This window comes from Carcharodon carcharias, chromosome 14 (genome assembly GCF_017639515.1).
Source record: "Carcharodon carcharias isolate sCarCar2 chromosome 14, sCarCar2.pri, whole genome shotgun sequence".
NCBI classification, from domain to species: domain Eukaryota; kingdom Metazoa; phylum Chordata; class Chondrichthyes; order Lamniformes; family Lamnidae; genus Carcharodon; species Carcharodon carcharias.
In genome coordinates this window covers 40,924,561-40,940,944 of record NC_054480.1, presented here as the reverse complement: position 1 = coordinate 40,940,944, position 16,384 = coordinate 40,924,561, and the positions used below count along the sequence as shown (strand labels likewise).

The 16,384-nt window shown below is 38.4% G+C and overlaps 1 protein-coding gene across 1 annotated transcript in view; it reads right to left on the bottom strand.

Annotated features, from left to right (window-relative positions):
• Positions 1-16,384, bottom strand: part of prex1 (phosphatidylinositol-3,4,5-trisphosphate-dependent Rac exchange factor 1) — a 222,355-nt gene that overhangs the window by 34,992 nt on the left and 170,979 nt on the right. Inside the window, exons 25-30 of the mRNA XM_041204802.1 lie at positions 12,588-12,864; positions 11,478-11,684; positions 5,412-5,500; positions 4,702-4,784; positions 1,778-1,868; positions 555-683 (exon numbers count right to left, since the gene is read on the bottom strand). Of these exons, the coding sequence (XP_041060736.1) occupies positions 555-683; positions 1,778-1,868; positions 4,702-4,784; positions 5,412-5,500; positions 11,478-11,684; positions 12,588-12,864 (876 nt within the window). The remainder of the gene's footprint in view (positions 1-554; positions 684-1,777; positions 1,869-4,701; positions 4,785-5,411; positions 5,501-11,477; positions 11,685-12,587; positions 12,865-16,384) is intronic.

Below are 16,384 nucleotides of genomic sequence, written 5' to 3'. Positions count from 1 at the left end.
AGTAACCTAATTGAAATCATTTTCATTTCTCTAAATACCAAATCCACAAAATTCTTAGAGAGGGCTTTTTCCAAATCAGTTATATGTTGAATCACAATAATGCAGGGTACAGCAAAATATACAACATATTCATGTCTTGCACTGCTAAATTATTCCACTTGGAATGTCTTCCTTTTCAGCAGAGTTCTAAGTTGGCAAGAACTCAATGAATTACTTTTAGAATTATGCATCCTGCAGATTGTATTCCATCTGTTAAATCATTTAAAGCATAAAACATCCCAGGATTCCAGGCAGTAATGATTTGAGAAGGCATGCATTTCCACCACAGTCAATTTCAACTTAGCTTGGACTCTAGTCAAACAAACCCTTGTGTACTGAATGCAAAAAGAATGCACATCCTTGTGTACTATGACCTAGGTATCATAAAAATCACCTAGGTGTATAAAAATGCTTACTTAACTGCTACCCATTAACTTAAAACTATTGTATAACATGTTGAAAGGTGGCTGATGGGAGAAATGGTCTCAAAAATTGTTAGAAAATAAGTTACTAACCTTCGACATATTCCTGTACATTGTCCACCAAGGCATTGATTGAACATGGCAAGTTCCAGGGGTCTTCCTGCACATTTGATTGGATTATACTTCGATATTTTATGTTTCGGTCAACTTTCTGTCGAAATTCTAAAGAGAGATTCTGAGACTTAGGTGATCACAATTCTCATTACTGTCTTCTGTAACCATTTCTAATATGGAGATACTATGCATAATGGCTGAGCAAGAAATGCACCACCATATTGTGCTTGATGGAAAATTCAGATTTTCTGCCATTATTCCCCAAATACGATACTTCTATGAAAGCGATACAGAGAAATTCAAGAGGTTATATTCAACACAGAAGCTCTGAATTAACAACATAGCCTAAAGTCACTTTATGAAGGGAGGGAGCATTGTAAACACTGAACCAAGAAATGGGGCAGGTAAGTACAAAAAAATAGCTAAACCTGTTTTAGCGAGACAATGAGCATGAGTTTGAAATTATGTATTTGTGTAAGTAGCCCTCAATTAGAATCAAAGAATCAACATTTCTTCAAAGTACTTAAAATTAAAATTTTAACCCCAGAGAAGAATGCAGAAAAATACAATTAAGTTTAAAGTAAAACCATATACTTCAACACTGCTCTGTGTTTAACCAGGGTACATGATTGCATGAGTACTAATTTCTGCAGTCAAAAATCTCACCAAAAAGCACAGATGGCAAGAACCAGTTGTGACTTCACTTAGGACTAAATGCTAACTGTTTCGTCCTGTTGAGAAAATTGATATTGAACACGGTTAAATAATTTGAGGCCATCTGGGACGACAATTCTGTGATGGTATTAATCAAAACTTGTACAGGATTTACTCCTCAGAGGCTATAAAATTCTGGGTTTATGATTTCCCTTCACATTTTAGAACGGTTGCCTATTGTTGCATCTAATTTTCTCCCCAAATTGTCACCTTCTGTATTTAAAGGACAGCATAAATCATGAATATTAAATTACATGGGAGTTGGTTGCATATAAATGTAATATAAAAGATGTATAGCTGAAGCACTTCTAGGTATCATTCTGCTAATGATTAGTTAGCTTTCACTACTCATTAAGTATTTGTACACCAATGTACAAGTGAATGAAGGCCAGCAAGAGCGATTTAAGGAGAATGGCTATTAACGTAACACCATTGAAAAATGCAGACAATTAGTATTTAAAATTTATTACCATGAAAGCCTACGTTACCTTGTATGTTGTATTCCGTACTAATGCCATTTGTCTCTTCAAAAGCTTTGGTCATAACCGACCCCTTGAGGAGTGCGTCAATGGAATCCACCTGTAATAATTCAGTGAGCATCACAATGTGTTTCAATTTCCAATAATTGCTTTTGGTGTTTTATTTCACAAGCTTTGCACAGCAAATAATAAAAGATTACTAATTGTGATGCTTGTAATGGGAGAGAGGTTAAGTTGTTGGAAAAAGGTGCTAGGATATTTAAGTAGACTGCTGATAGAGACAGAAGCAAGTGTTTTTGATTGGTATCCTTCTTGGTTGTTACTGGTAAATAAATAACTTTGCTGCTTTCATTTAATACAGCTGATTGCAATATAAGCAAATAGCTCTTTACGGTTGATTCTGGGTGTTGCCTATTAGTCAAAAATATTTAAAGCTTGAGAAGATGAAACTAAATTATGTTTAAATTAGTTTACATTCCCCTACTGCATAACTCAAACAATAGCGTTACCAAAACGCTCTACTTAAATATACTTGTTTAAGTCCAGGCCATTTCTCCCTCTAACTCCAGAATCACAAAATCACTGATTTTTAACAGCACAAGAGGTCATTCAGCCCATCATGTCTGCATCAGCTCTCCAAATGAGCATTATAACCTAGTGCCATTGCCCTGCCTTTCCCCAGCACCCTTGCACATTGTTTCTATTCAAATAATTATCTAATGCCCTCTTGAATGCCTCGATTGAACCTGCCTCCACCACACTTCCAGGCAGTGCATTCCAGATCTGAATCACTTGTTGTGTGAAAAAGTTGTTTCTTGGGTCACATTTGCTTTTTTTGCAAATCAATTTAAATCTGTTCCCTCTCGTTCTTGATCCTTTTACGAGCAGGAACAGCTTCTCCCTATTTACTCTGTCCAGCCTCCTCGTGATTTTGAACATCTCTATCAAACCTCCTCTCAGCTTTCTCCTCTCCAAGGAGAACAGTCCCAATCTTTCCAATTTATCCTCATAGCTGAAGTTTCTCATCCCTGGGACAATTCTTGTAAACCTCCTCTGCACTCTGTATTGTGTTCACATCCTTCCTATAATATGGTGCCCAGAACTACACGCACTATTCCAGCTGAGGTCTAATGAGTGTCTAATATAAATTCAGCATAACTTTCTTGCTCTTGCACTCTATGCCCGTGTTAATAAAGCTCAGGATACTATATGGTTTATTAACTAGGCTCTCCACCTATCCTGCTAATGACCTATTCACATAATCATCTAAGTCTTTCTGCACCCCTTCAAAATTTCACCCCTTATTTTATATTATCTGTCCATCTTCTTCCTACCAAAATGCATCACCTCACACTTCTCCACAATGAACTTCATCTGCCCACTCCACCAACATCTCTACGTCCTCTTGAAGTTCCACACGGTCGTCCTTGCAGTTCACAACACTCCCAAGCTTTGTACCATCCCTGGATACGGTTCCCCTGGGGAACACCACTACAAACTTTCCTCCAGCCAGCAAGATATCCATTGACTATTACTCTTTACTGCCTATTTTTCAGCCAATTTTGTATCCACTTTGCTACTGTCCTTTTTATTCCATGAGCAATAACTTTTCTCTCACACTTCTCACACTTTCCTCAGAACCTACCACTGTATGGATTCATCACTGAGCACTTAAAAAAAATACATTCAATTGGTGTACGTATTGACAACGCATTAAAAATATACCTATTGCCAGCCATTTTCACCTAAATTCTTCTCCATTAATTCTACTGACCGAGTGTTTGACTTGCTAGAAAGTCCAACAGTAGATGCAAAAAAATTACCTAGTTACTTCTACCACCAAATGTAGGCCCTGTCTGGTAGTTTGTTTGTTTGTTTTGTAAACAACATAACTCAAAGGCTAATATACGGTTTCAATGAAACTTGGCATACAGATAGGTTATGGCCCAAGGAAGGACAGATTAGTTTTTGGGTGAAGAGATGGATCTGGATCCTGGAATTTTTTTTAAAGGATCTGTTAACATTTAAAAAAAAAATCAATTCACCCTATTTTGTAAAAAGTATGTTGCGTGTTGTTTTATTTAGAAAACTCATGTTGCTGATTGTCTCAAGTGCTCTGGGACAATTTGTCACAGTTATCGAACTGCGAGCAGTTTTCAAAGCAGATAGTTGGATGAGGATTGGCCTGAAGCCTCCTCAGTGAGATGAAAGCCCTTAATAAAGATTTCTATTTTCAGTTTTGTAGTTGCACAGCCTTAAGGAAGAGTAATTGTAATAATGTTAACACAGCATGGTAGGAAGCATATGTTTTCTTTTGAAGTCACAAAAAGATACATGTTAATTATTTTTCTTGTCTTAAACCAAAAGGCTTGAAATAATTTTCACAATTCCCAAGATGGTCTACACCCTGAGTAATTTTCTATTTTAAAACCAACATAAAGGAAAGAATGGGTTTATCAACAAGTCCTGGTACACTATGAATGGTGAGTCTTGCCATCACTAATGAAAGCAAATGCATAGATGGGTCTATATACCTTGTGGAATTCTGTCAATGGAGGTAAAAACAAACTGAGGAATCCACAAGAAGTCGAGATTCAAATTATGACAGGAGGCTAATCAAAAATATTGCTGGAGGCATTTTGAATTTAGGAAATATGACTACATAGGTAGGTTTTAAAATGTTAATCAATTTTGTAAGGCTTGACATCTTTATATTTACAAAACCTTTTGACCAATTTCATTTGCCTACTGCTCATTCTGCACTGCTTGTATCCAGGGTAGTTTTTCCTTTCAGAGTAGTCAACAAAAGTGAGTCTAAAGACACAAAAATCTATTTAAATAAGCATGGTGCCTCAGGTCAACACCTCAAGCATGTGAGGCTAAGACCTTTTAGATGCAACCTCTATGTAAATGATGGTATAAAGTGTGAGTACCTGATTAAAAAGATGCTCGAGGCAGCCATGCAATTTGTCTTGTTTATCAAGAGGAATTCTCATGTCACATGGCAGTTCATCACCTGTTTTTGAAGAAAGAAAGCATACTTCAATTTATACAAAAAATTATACAGGGTTTTGAAAGAAGTTTCAACATCTCTTCCACCTTATTAATCTTCAAATCATATAGTAGTCTTGTGTAGAGGACTATGACAGAAAATACGTCGCAATCACTAAAGTTTCATGAGCAAATGTTTCCCGCAGTGTAGAGTATCATTGCACATTTTAGAGATGGTTTGCTTCCATATAGCATCTATAATTATCTGCAAGTTTCCAATTAGCATTCAATAATGAAGAAATAAACTCCACAGATGGTTTAATGATGAAGGAAATATGAGCTAATATGAAAATCCATGCGGAAACATGAATGGAAAATGCATCAACTCAAGAGTGAACACAGTGCATCTCTGTTGTCAATGCTACGTTTCAATTTGAACTGACATTTTCATCACCAGATAGACAACTAGTAAATGGCACTGTGATTACGTTGATATCAAATGTGAACGATGAGACCTGGTAGATTTCTTCTAAATACCATATATATCTTGATGATCTTATATCCTCTCTCATTTGTGGTAAAAGCAACAAAAAAAAAAGTTACTGAAAATAGTTAAATGCTTTCATAAGATTTTCCTGGAGCAAAATCTCACCTGATCCCATTTCATCACTGCCCAGATAGGAACTCCTGCTGCGGTCACTGGTATAGGACAGCACTGAGTCTCGGTTGCTATTACATTCACTGCGAGACATGACCAAAAACACAAGTGAAACTTTGAGCATCAAAATCCCTGCATGAACTAAAATTCAGACAAGTTTGTTTGGTTTAGGTTCACAAAAGTTGAATAAAAATTTGGCAACCTAGCAAGTTTTTTTAAAGATTTTTTTTGAAGCCAACAGTAGTTTACTAGCTTTTGCAGTACATAAAGTAATTTACAAGCACATAAAGCAGTAACGTTTAAAACCTGGTGATTTACACAAACTAAAGTCGATATAATGAAATCCATGTCACAATCTATCATTTTTTCAGAAAGGACATAGTGAACATCCGCCCACTCATATTCAGCCCTTGGGAAGCAGATACATTGCATTAAAAAATATCAATAAAACTGTGGTTAAAATGCCGCATAACATACCAAGAGCCAAGCCTGAGCAACAGAGAATCTTAATAAAAAGGATATAGCCTTTACATTGGGATTTGACATCAGTTTTGAATAAAACGTCAGTAGATGATGTGCTTGATTTCTATACTACAAAATTCTTAATATCCTGTCCAACATAGCTAAGATTTAAATTGAGCTTTCAATTTATAGGTAAATATTACTGTTTTTTGTTGCTACATAAGTCTACATAGCCATTACTGGGAACAACCACTTGTATTATTGTGCTAATAAAGCAATAGACTACACACATCCCATACCTAAATGGATGTGGATATTTAGTTCGAATCCGCTTGATTCACTTCATACATTTTTAGATAAAATCCTTCAAATTGGTACCTGGCAGCTCATCGGCCTTTATATTATTTTTTGGCTTAAACTGCAGAAATACTGGGGCTGAAAATGATTCACACCATTCCCCTGTTTGCCTCCAGGGGGCAATAAATCAAAAAAACCATGCTTTCTTGTCCAAACATCCACCAAACTGTGATGTGGTTACACAGCAGTATTACACAAGGGCAAAACAAAACTTACATTATGTTACATTTCTTAAAATACCCGAGACTGCATGAGTGAGTAAATCAATATCATCCTCCCTCTATTGCCCTGGGTTTATAACTAAATTACCTTCCTAATGATTTCGTCAGAAAATCAAAAGTTACATATAAAGGAAATTAACTCAATTACTTGCTTTATTATAGAAAGCACTGCTCAGAAGAAGGGTCAATAGATCCCATTGAATTACTAATCATGAAAGAATCACTGATGCCCAAATACCTTGACTTTACCATTGGACCACCTTTCTGATATACATGTTTACTTGCAAAATAGAAATAAATCAGTGGTAAGGATGAAACTACTAAGGGTGAAGTTGTAAATTAATTCACAGTTTTGTAATGAAAAAGATACAAAAAAATACAAAGCTACCTTCATTCATACCCTTAGGGATGTAGGTCAGAGCAATTTACAAAACAAAGCAGCAGATAATTTTAGAATCATCATTATTGGCAATTAGCTGGTATTCAAGTAATAACGGCCTGCAGAGTAGTTATGTGCAAACACAAAGACTGGATTAAGTACTACTTGTTTCAGTATTCAAAACATCCCAAATGAATGTTAGAGAAGAGGGAAGAATTGCCTCCTACAGATTATGCAGAATTACTGTTAAAAAAATGCATTTTCAAAGGGACTGATCAGGTTTTGATTAGTGTCTTCATAGAACCTTAACCCATTTTTGTTTAATCCTTTGACCTCAATTGGACATTAAAAATAAGCAAGGCCACATTGTTGAACCTCACAATGCTGGACATCATTTAACAGCCAATAAGCTCCAAAAAGAAAAATATTTGACATGCTTTATCTTTAGAGACTGAACCTTGATGCCACATCACAATGCCATCTTAACTGAAAACTCCATCATTTTCACATGGTGCATCACTGACACTTCTCTTCTCTGACCTCTCTGTCTCAATTTCTGGTGATAGACTGTCCACCAATATTTATTACAAGCCTACTGACTCTCACAGCTACCTCAGCTACAGTTCCTCACACCCCGCTTCCTGTAAGGACTCCATCCCATTCTCTCAATCCCTTTGCCTCCGTCGCATCTGTTCTGATGATGCCACTTTCAAAAACAGTTCCTCTGACATGTCCTCCTTCTTCCTTACCAAGGTTTTCCACCCACGGTAGTTGACAGGGCCCACAACCGTGTCCAGCCCATCTCCCGCGCATCCGTCCTCTCCCTCCCAGAACTATGATAGGGTCCCCCTTGTCCTCACTTATCACTCCACCAGCCTCTGCATTCAAAGGATCATCCTCTGCCATTTCCGCCAACTCCAGCATGATGCCACCACCAAACACATCTTCCCTTCACCGCCTCCGGCAGCATTCCGCAGGGATCATTCCCTCCAGGATACCCTGGTCCATTCCTCTATCACCCCTAAACCTCAACCCCCTCTGATGGCAACCACAGAAGGTGCAACACCTGCCCCTTTACTTCCCCTCTCCTCATCATCCAAGGGCCCAAACACTCCTTTCAAGTGAAGCAGCACTTCACTTGCACTTCCCCTCAATTTAGTCTACTGCATTCGCAGTTCCCAATGCAGTCTCCTCTATATTGGAGAGACCAAACACAGACTGGGTGACCGCTTTGCGGAACACCTTTGGTCTGTCCGCAAGCATGACCCAGACCTCCCTGTCGCATGCCATTTCAACACACCACCCTGCTCTCATGCCCACATGTCTATCCTTGGCCTGCTGCAATGTTCCAGTGAAGCTCAACGCAAGCTGGAGGAACAGCAACTCATCTTCCGACTAGGAACTTTACAGCCTTCCAGACTTAACACTGAGTTCAACAATTTCAGATCATGAACTCTCTCCTCCATCCCCACCCCCTTTCTGGTCCACCTTTTTCCAACAATTTATAATTTTTTTTAATATATTTTTCTTTTCCTGCCTATCTCCATTATTTTTAAATGCATTTCCATCCATTATTTTATCTCTACCTTTTAGCCTATCTTGATCCCTTCCCCCCCACCCCACCCCCACTCGGACTGTCACTTGCTCGTCCTGCTTTCTACCTTTAATGTCATCATTAGCACATTCCTTAGCTAATATCACCACCGTCAATACCCCTTTTGTCTATGCTGGCAATCTCTTCTTTGCCTCCACCTATCACTGGCCCTCTATCCAGCTCTACCTGTCCCACCCCCTCAACCAGCTTATATTTCATATCATTTCTATATTTCTTAGTTCTGATGAAGAGTCATATGGACTAGAAACGTTAACTGTATTCCTCTCCGCAGATGCTGTCAGACTTGCTGAGTTTTTCTAGCTATTTTTGTTTTTGTTAACTGGTTTGCTATTCCAATGGCTGAAATCATTGCCTGATCATCTTAAAAGGAAATACTTATTATGCTGATTGAAACAATTCAAATAGTGGGCAATGGGAGCCAAATATTCAAACAGACCTGGAAGGAATTAGCCCTTCACAAATAGTTATCTAAAACTTCCTTCAATCGTTGGTTGCAGAAATACTATGTGGTCAGTAGCCCACGTTAACCTATTCCATTAATTACAAAATGGCTAGTGTTTTGGGTTCCATGGGCAGTTTAACCAGTTGGGCTCATTTGTGACCAGCGCTTCTACTAGTGTTTCAGAACTAGCTGTTTGTAAGGTTTTCCAAGGAGGACCCAGAGCACTGCCCCAGTTTTTTCACTGGAGTTCCAATAATTCTTTTTTTCCCAAATAACACAATTAGATTTACTATGAGCAGAGATTAGAGCCTACTACTTACCATCCCTCACACCAAACTGCCATCAGCTGTTGGGAGCTTATGTATTTTTAGATATTCAACAATCAATATTTCTTAAAATTCACACACTTCCTACTCAAGGAAAAATGCTAGGAATGTTTGTTACCACTGGTTATGAGGCTCATGAACTAATTTGAGAAATACTTTGCATCCAAAATCAAGAACTTGGCACGTATTGCCCCAACAGTGAAGAAAGGATTCTCGAGGACACCTGAATAAACAATTCTTACCAACTCGCCATTCTGCATAAATACCTGCAAGAGCCAAACATTTTAAGAGAAAAAAGGGCTTTCAATGTTTGGAACTGAACTCGTGAGAAAATTGTTCACAGACTGCTGGAAAAAAAATCTTTCAAACAGCTGGCATTTCAAACCTACACCAAGCATGAACAAGTTGTAAGAAATAAATCTGTTTCAAATCAGCACACAATGGAGCAATTGATTAATTCAACTTATAGTGTCTGCATTTTGGAAAGAAGAAAACAAATTAAGACGACTACTTCATGCTTTGCTTTTGCTTTAAATTCTTATAGACCGCATAACTAGCGCTGCTTATAACATTCCTGTGCTCACTTAACAGATTTAACTTTAGAAACTGGCAGATGAAATTGTTCATTTCATATTTGGCAGCTAGTTTAAAAGCAGTGCTGCATCTAGCAGAGATTCTGAAACATTACAGGAAAAGGTGCATAATTCCATGGTGTAATTGGAAGCTGTTCAACTATTTGCACCTATTGGTACTCACTGAAGTATGCATGGGGGGTTGCAAGCAGCTCAGCATGAAAGTTGGTTACATAGCGTCTCTTCAATCACTGTGAACAGTTTTACATCACTCCAGAAAGAATCAAACATCGAAAGCAACTGTCTAAACTGGGCCAATAAATCTGACTCCATAGTCTCAAACAATTACAAATGTAAAACCAATTCAATGACTATTTGGGGTGGTGAAGGGGGAATGGCTGGTGGTGGGGGTACGGAACGTACATCAGTCTAAAACATGTTCTGGAAGATTTGCAACTTAGGTTTTAACCATTATAAAGGAACTGCCATAGATATTGCATGTAATACACCCTAGCTGCAAAACATTTGGACTACCATTATACACCAGAGCTGAATCAGGCTGGGTGAAAGTATCAAATTGGTCTTCTTGAACTGTGAATAAAGCAACTGACCTGACCAACAGTGTCAATACTTATAAATAAAATCAATTTCTATATGCTGAGAGCTGAATTAACATACAGTAGCCAAGCATGGAACTGCATTCATTGGATGCTCAGCACAACATTCCATCACTGGAACATATTACTTTGGCTTATTAATCATACTTTTTAACTCAAGCCATTTAACCAATCCCTTATCATCCCACCTCACCCAATGCTAAGAAGGAACTTTGATGACCTGGTGTTGGAGTCCCACCAATACCAATCTATAACTGACTTCTGTAGATATGCAAAAGTAGCCCAGGAACTAGGCTTTATCTATTTTTAATCCCTTCCCGAGAGCCAGTACCTGATGTTTACTTGGTACAGTCCCTCACTACAAGATTAGAAATGCAGCATGCAAGGAATACTGCAAAATAACCCCTAGTGGGCAGCATTAAACCTCAAAAAAATAATTTTTCTTGGCAAAATATTCAGCATTTGGATTTCACCCAAGTTAATTTACCCATTCAAAGGCATAGAATAACCAAAGTATATATTGTTGTCTATCAGTGAATATATAGATTACTATAAAAAACAGATAAATATATCGTGGTAAATTTTCCTTATAATACAAGTGGTTGGTGTCATGGTTCTTATGCATAGGTGGTGAATTCTCCACACAGAGATTTCCCAATTTCAACTGGATAACAAGAGTGCAGTATTGGAAGGAGGCCAGAAGCTGAGACAGAAAATTTCCCTACAGATTAATTGTTCTGCATGACTCCATACTAAATCTTAGTTAAAACTGACCAATTAAAGCCCCATCCACAAGATCTTTTCAGCAATTCAGCCAGGTCAATAGCACAGTTAAAAACAATCTTTAAGGGGCTGATGAGCAACCAGGAGAATGGAATTAGGACAGGTGGCTAAGATAGAAAACTAGTGCAAGCTTACAGGGCTTCATGGTGTGTTTCTGTGCTTTAATATTGTGATTAAAAACACCAACTTACAATCTTTATTCAAATAAATTAGCCATTCAAAGATGCATCATAAACTAATGTTAGGTTGCTGGTGTCTCAAGAAGGGAATTGGGAAAGATTCATACCTATAAGAATCCCTATAACTTGTTGTATCATGTCCTGAATCATCCTGCTCTTCTTCATTGACCACAAAGCAGACTCGCTTTGTTCCACAGTGCTCTGCTCTGTCGATATCATTCTCTTCCATCAGAACAGATGGGGCAAGTGCGAGGTCTGATGAAGTGTGCTCTGAAGTCTCAGACTGGGCAGGCTCAGTTATTGAGGACAGCAGGCTGCAGACACAATAGAAACAATGTTACACTCTGATCGACAATAAATGCTTTGGGCATATGGAAATAATTTTCTCTTTCTTTGTCAAGCCACCTGGAAACAATCGGCTTGAATTTCAGATGGATTGGTTACCACTTCTTGCATTTGAGGGACACATGTAACACAATTTAGAGGTGAAAACTGTAATTCAATACAAGACAGATTGATTCAAGTTACAGTTAGACATTAATGCAGTAAATGCACAAATAATACTGATTCCAGGTCATCAATCAATGGCTACCCTACAAACAGAACATCACAGCCCTTTGGTTAATGAGTTCAGAAATCACAGTTTAAATCTTAAATAATGTTTACAATCAGCAATGGTTTCGTGATCATCATCAGACTTGTAACTCCAGATTTTTGTTGGGTTCAAGTTTCACCATCTGCCATGGTGGGATTTGAACCCAGGTCCGCATAGCGTTATGCCTGGGTCTCTGGATTACTTGTCCAGCAACATTACCACAACACCATCACCTCCCCTAATTACATGATTTGACCCAGTAGTTGAACGAAGGCTGACTATCTAAGGCCACCCGCTAGAAAAACCATAAGACAAGGGAGAAAAAAATTAGCTCAGTATTCTCCAAGCACATCCCAACAATCATTAAGAAAGCAGTGCCTGCAGAATGGCACAGAAACAGGTCACCTCACTAGCTGAGAAATAAAAATGATCTGGTGTGTTTTTGGATGGGAGGGTTAGTGGCAGCAGACAAATTAGCCATGCAAACCTTAAAAATGATTAGTGCAGCAAAAATCATTAAATCATTATTAGCAAATAATCCAATTTGTTATATTGCCACAAAAGCACATTTTTGCAGACAACGTAACGATTAATGTTCAATCTAGAGCTACTGAGCACTTACACATTTATTTGCATTACATATTGCTTCATTTCCTTCGAAGAAATCTCCAGTTTAATAAAAAGCTGGAAGAAAGAGTCCTGAATCTCCATATCTTCCTGCTTTAATAGAAAGCTCAAGCCTCCACTTTCTTGGGTCACCTCTCCATTTTGTTGATTTACCAACTCTTCTGGATCCAGCTGCTGGTCCGTTTCTTCCTCTCCCATAATTAAACACTTCCACTGGGGTGCTGCCATGGTGGTGATGCTATGCCGAGTGTAGTTCATAGGATTTATAATACCTGCAAACAAAAATAACATTTTACGGATAGTCATCAGGTAATGACTTCACAAACAATGAAAGAAACACTGAACATTACACATTTCTGAAATCAAGGAGCAGCAGTAAATAATATAAAAAATGAGCACATTCAAGCACCCAATGTTACCAGCAGGAAAACATTGAACTATTACCCTGAGGAACAGATTCCGAGTCCCAGTCTTGATATTAAAGTCAACCATAAACACACAAGAGCTATTGTAACAAGCAGCAAAATGTAGCAAGATGAAATACAGGATACTTCAGAAGAGGAAAAAAAAAGTGTAAACCCCATCTGCCAATCCAAACTATGTTTCGAACAACCATAGAGAAATTCACTTCCTGACAGGTGAATGCCGCATAAAATAAGCCATCCTCAAAGCAACTTGCTGTATAAGATCAAAAACATTAACTGGTTGCACAAAACGTTCTCGGCACCATTTCAGTGGCCCAGACTTTGCTATACTAATAACAGCAAGGCTGTCAACACACACCAAAACTAAATTTCAGATATTCCGCACTTACACTGTTAAATGCGCAACACTGGAAATTGCTTCAGCTCCTCCATTGGTAGTGCTGTTGCCAATGGAACCTAGTCAGAGATAATTGTAAGGGCATGGCCTTTGTGTTAATTGCCCACTAGTCATGTCCTAAAGACAGATGAAAAAGTTAGGGCTAATGCATTCAGGACTGAGTCTTAAGTGTCAAGTAATAATTACTGCATAAAATCTCTGGTTTTATTCCATTATGTTGGCCTTTATTTCAAAGGGAATGAAGTATAAAAATAGGGAAGTCTTGCTAAAACTATACAAGGCACTAGGTTAGACCACACCTAGAATACTGTGAACAGTTTTGGTCCACTTATCTAAGGAAAGATACACCTATTAACTGCTGAACTTGTACGCTAGCTTTTTGGGATTCATGCATGAGGACCCCCAACTATCCTACTAAGATGTAATTTCTCTAGTAGCAAAGAGCAAAATCTTCAACACATCAATGTTAATAATTCCTATCCTTGCATCTTTTTCTCCTGCAGTTGTAATGGTGCCACATGAAGCTAGTGTTAAGCTCATGTTGGAATACACATGCCCCCGTGCCCCCCAGATTCCAGATCTGAATGTCTAAAAGGTACAAGCATTGGCCATAGAGGAGACCCGTTTTGTGCACTTGCCAGCTGAATTTTTGGGGTTGCTCTCCAGCAGCAGGCATAAAGGTTTCAGGCCAACAAACAGCAGCTGGTTTCTCAGGCCTACATCTGTGTTTGAATTTCCTCCCCCTCGAATCTGAATTGGTCCCTGCCCAGTTAACTGTTTGGCATCAGAAGCAACAATGCACTATGCCTGTACAGGCTAAACCTGTTCAAGACGATGCCATTTTCAACTTTTGAGAATTAACTCCAGGTTGCAAAGACAGGGGAACTTCTTCTGAAGGAGAAACACTGTCTAATTATGTCCAATGTTTAATCATGTGGATAAGTCCAATGATTTTAATGCACATGGTTTGGCATTGATAATAGTATGAGTCATTTATCAAGGTTATGTAAAAATGGCAAGTAAAATGGAAACAAAACTCAAAAGAAGTTCACATTTTCCTCTGACCAAAAATTACTTAAAAACTATCATATTTTCCATAAAATCCGATCTTCAAAAACCATCTCCAATTTCCAAGTGTTTCTAAGCCCATTTTCATTTCTCACAAGTACTGTTGAGAAGCTGAGGATTACCATTTTCTTCCATTTATCAAGGCTTATTCAGCAATTAACCATACCGTGCTACAAAAGGGAAGCATAACTTAGGAACAGAAGTAGACCATTCAGTTCTAAGCCTACTTCCCCACAACCCCACCCACCATTCAAAACACAGATCAGCCATCATCTAATTAACTCCATGTGCTGCCCTGGCTCCATATCAATTTATACCCTTGCCTAGCAGAATGACCAATCTCAGGTTTAAAATCATAAATTGCATGTCAAATTTCTACCACCCTCCTCCCTTCCCAAAGATCCAGGGTCCCAAACACGCTTGCCAAATGAAGCAGTGATTTACTTTTACTTCTTCTAATTTAGTATAACATATTCACTGCTCATGAGCATTGAGGGAGTTAAAACACAGACTGGATGACCGCATTGCTGAACATTTCAAGTCAATCCCCGGCAGTGACTCAGAGCTACCAGTCATTTGCCATTTAAATTCGTCATCCCACTCTGACCTCAGCCTCCATGCTGGTTGCAATAAAGTTCAACCCAAGCTCATGAAACAGCACCTCATATTTTGACTAGGCACTCAACAACCTTCAGTTAACATGGAGTTCAATCATTTTAGGTCATAGCCACTGCTCTTGCTTTCCTCAGGCAGCAGGTGCTGGTAATGATTCTGCTGTAATCAATTCCACCTCCTCGGAAACCATCTTTTGTTTAACTATCCACTTTTTACCTGCTCCATCATCTCTTTCATCATCAAATCTCTCCTGTCCGCCAACCTTGATTATTTGCTCCCAAAACCACAGCCCTGCCCCTCTTTTCCTGTCTTTCTGTACTTGCTTTAAACCTGACACATTTCTAAACGATTAAAGGTCATCAACACAAAATGTTAACTTAGTTTCCATCTCCACAGATGCTGCTTTTCTTACTGTTTCCAACATACTCGGTTTTCAATGGCAAATTTTAGTTTGGTCAGTCGCCAAAAAATGGGAACATTCTGCACAATGCGGATCAGTCAAGGTTCAATACAAATAGGATGAAGAACAACATGAATTTATAGCACTTTATAGCACCTTGAATACTTAAGCCAAAAAAAAAGCTGAAAACATGTTTGGTCAAGGAAAGAATCAAGAAAGTTAAGGCAGGCCCAAAGTGAGAGCACAAAGGTATAGGAAGACAACTCCAGAATAAAAAAGGCATCATGCTCCACCATATATGGTCAAACCAAGTAGATACTCCAAAGTCAAAAACAGCTAAGTAGAGCTGGACACAAGAAAGGTGGTGGTTGTGGAAACGTTTTTAAACCAATTAACATATGCTTCCAAGGATTTTGGGGAAAAATAGGTGTTTGTTACTTAGTGATGCAAACCCAGAAGTTCCCAGATTTAATCTCCAAGATGAACTAAACATAATTACAGTGGCAGTTGGCATACTACAGTTATCTCAGCAACTGGCCACAGAGAAGTGAAAATTCAGCTAGGTTTCTAATGGTATCTAGTGGCTCTGCTGGAAAAGCATTAACTAAATATGTTTGTGTCAGTTGAGGATGGGATCAGGCTGTTATGAACCAGTTAACTTGCTGACATTTACTTTCTTGACTTACATATGTAGAATGCAAACTTATGAGGTGCCAGAGGGCTGCCAACATACATGGAACTGTACCACAGCACACGTCAGAACCTCTTGTGAATCAAGTTGGTCATGAGATACAATAAATTCCCCTTCAATTAGCTGAATTGTAAGCATTTTCGGTTCAGTGGGAATTGAAATTGGTAAAAAAAAATTTAAACTGTAACAGTCAGAC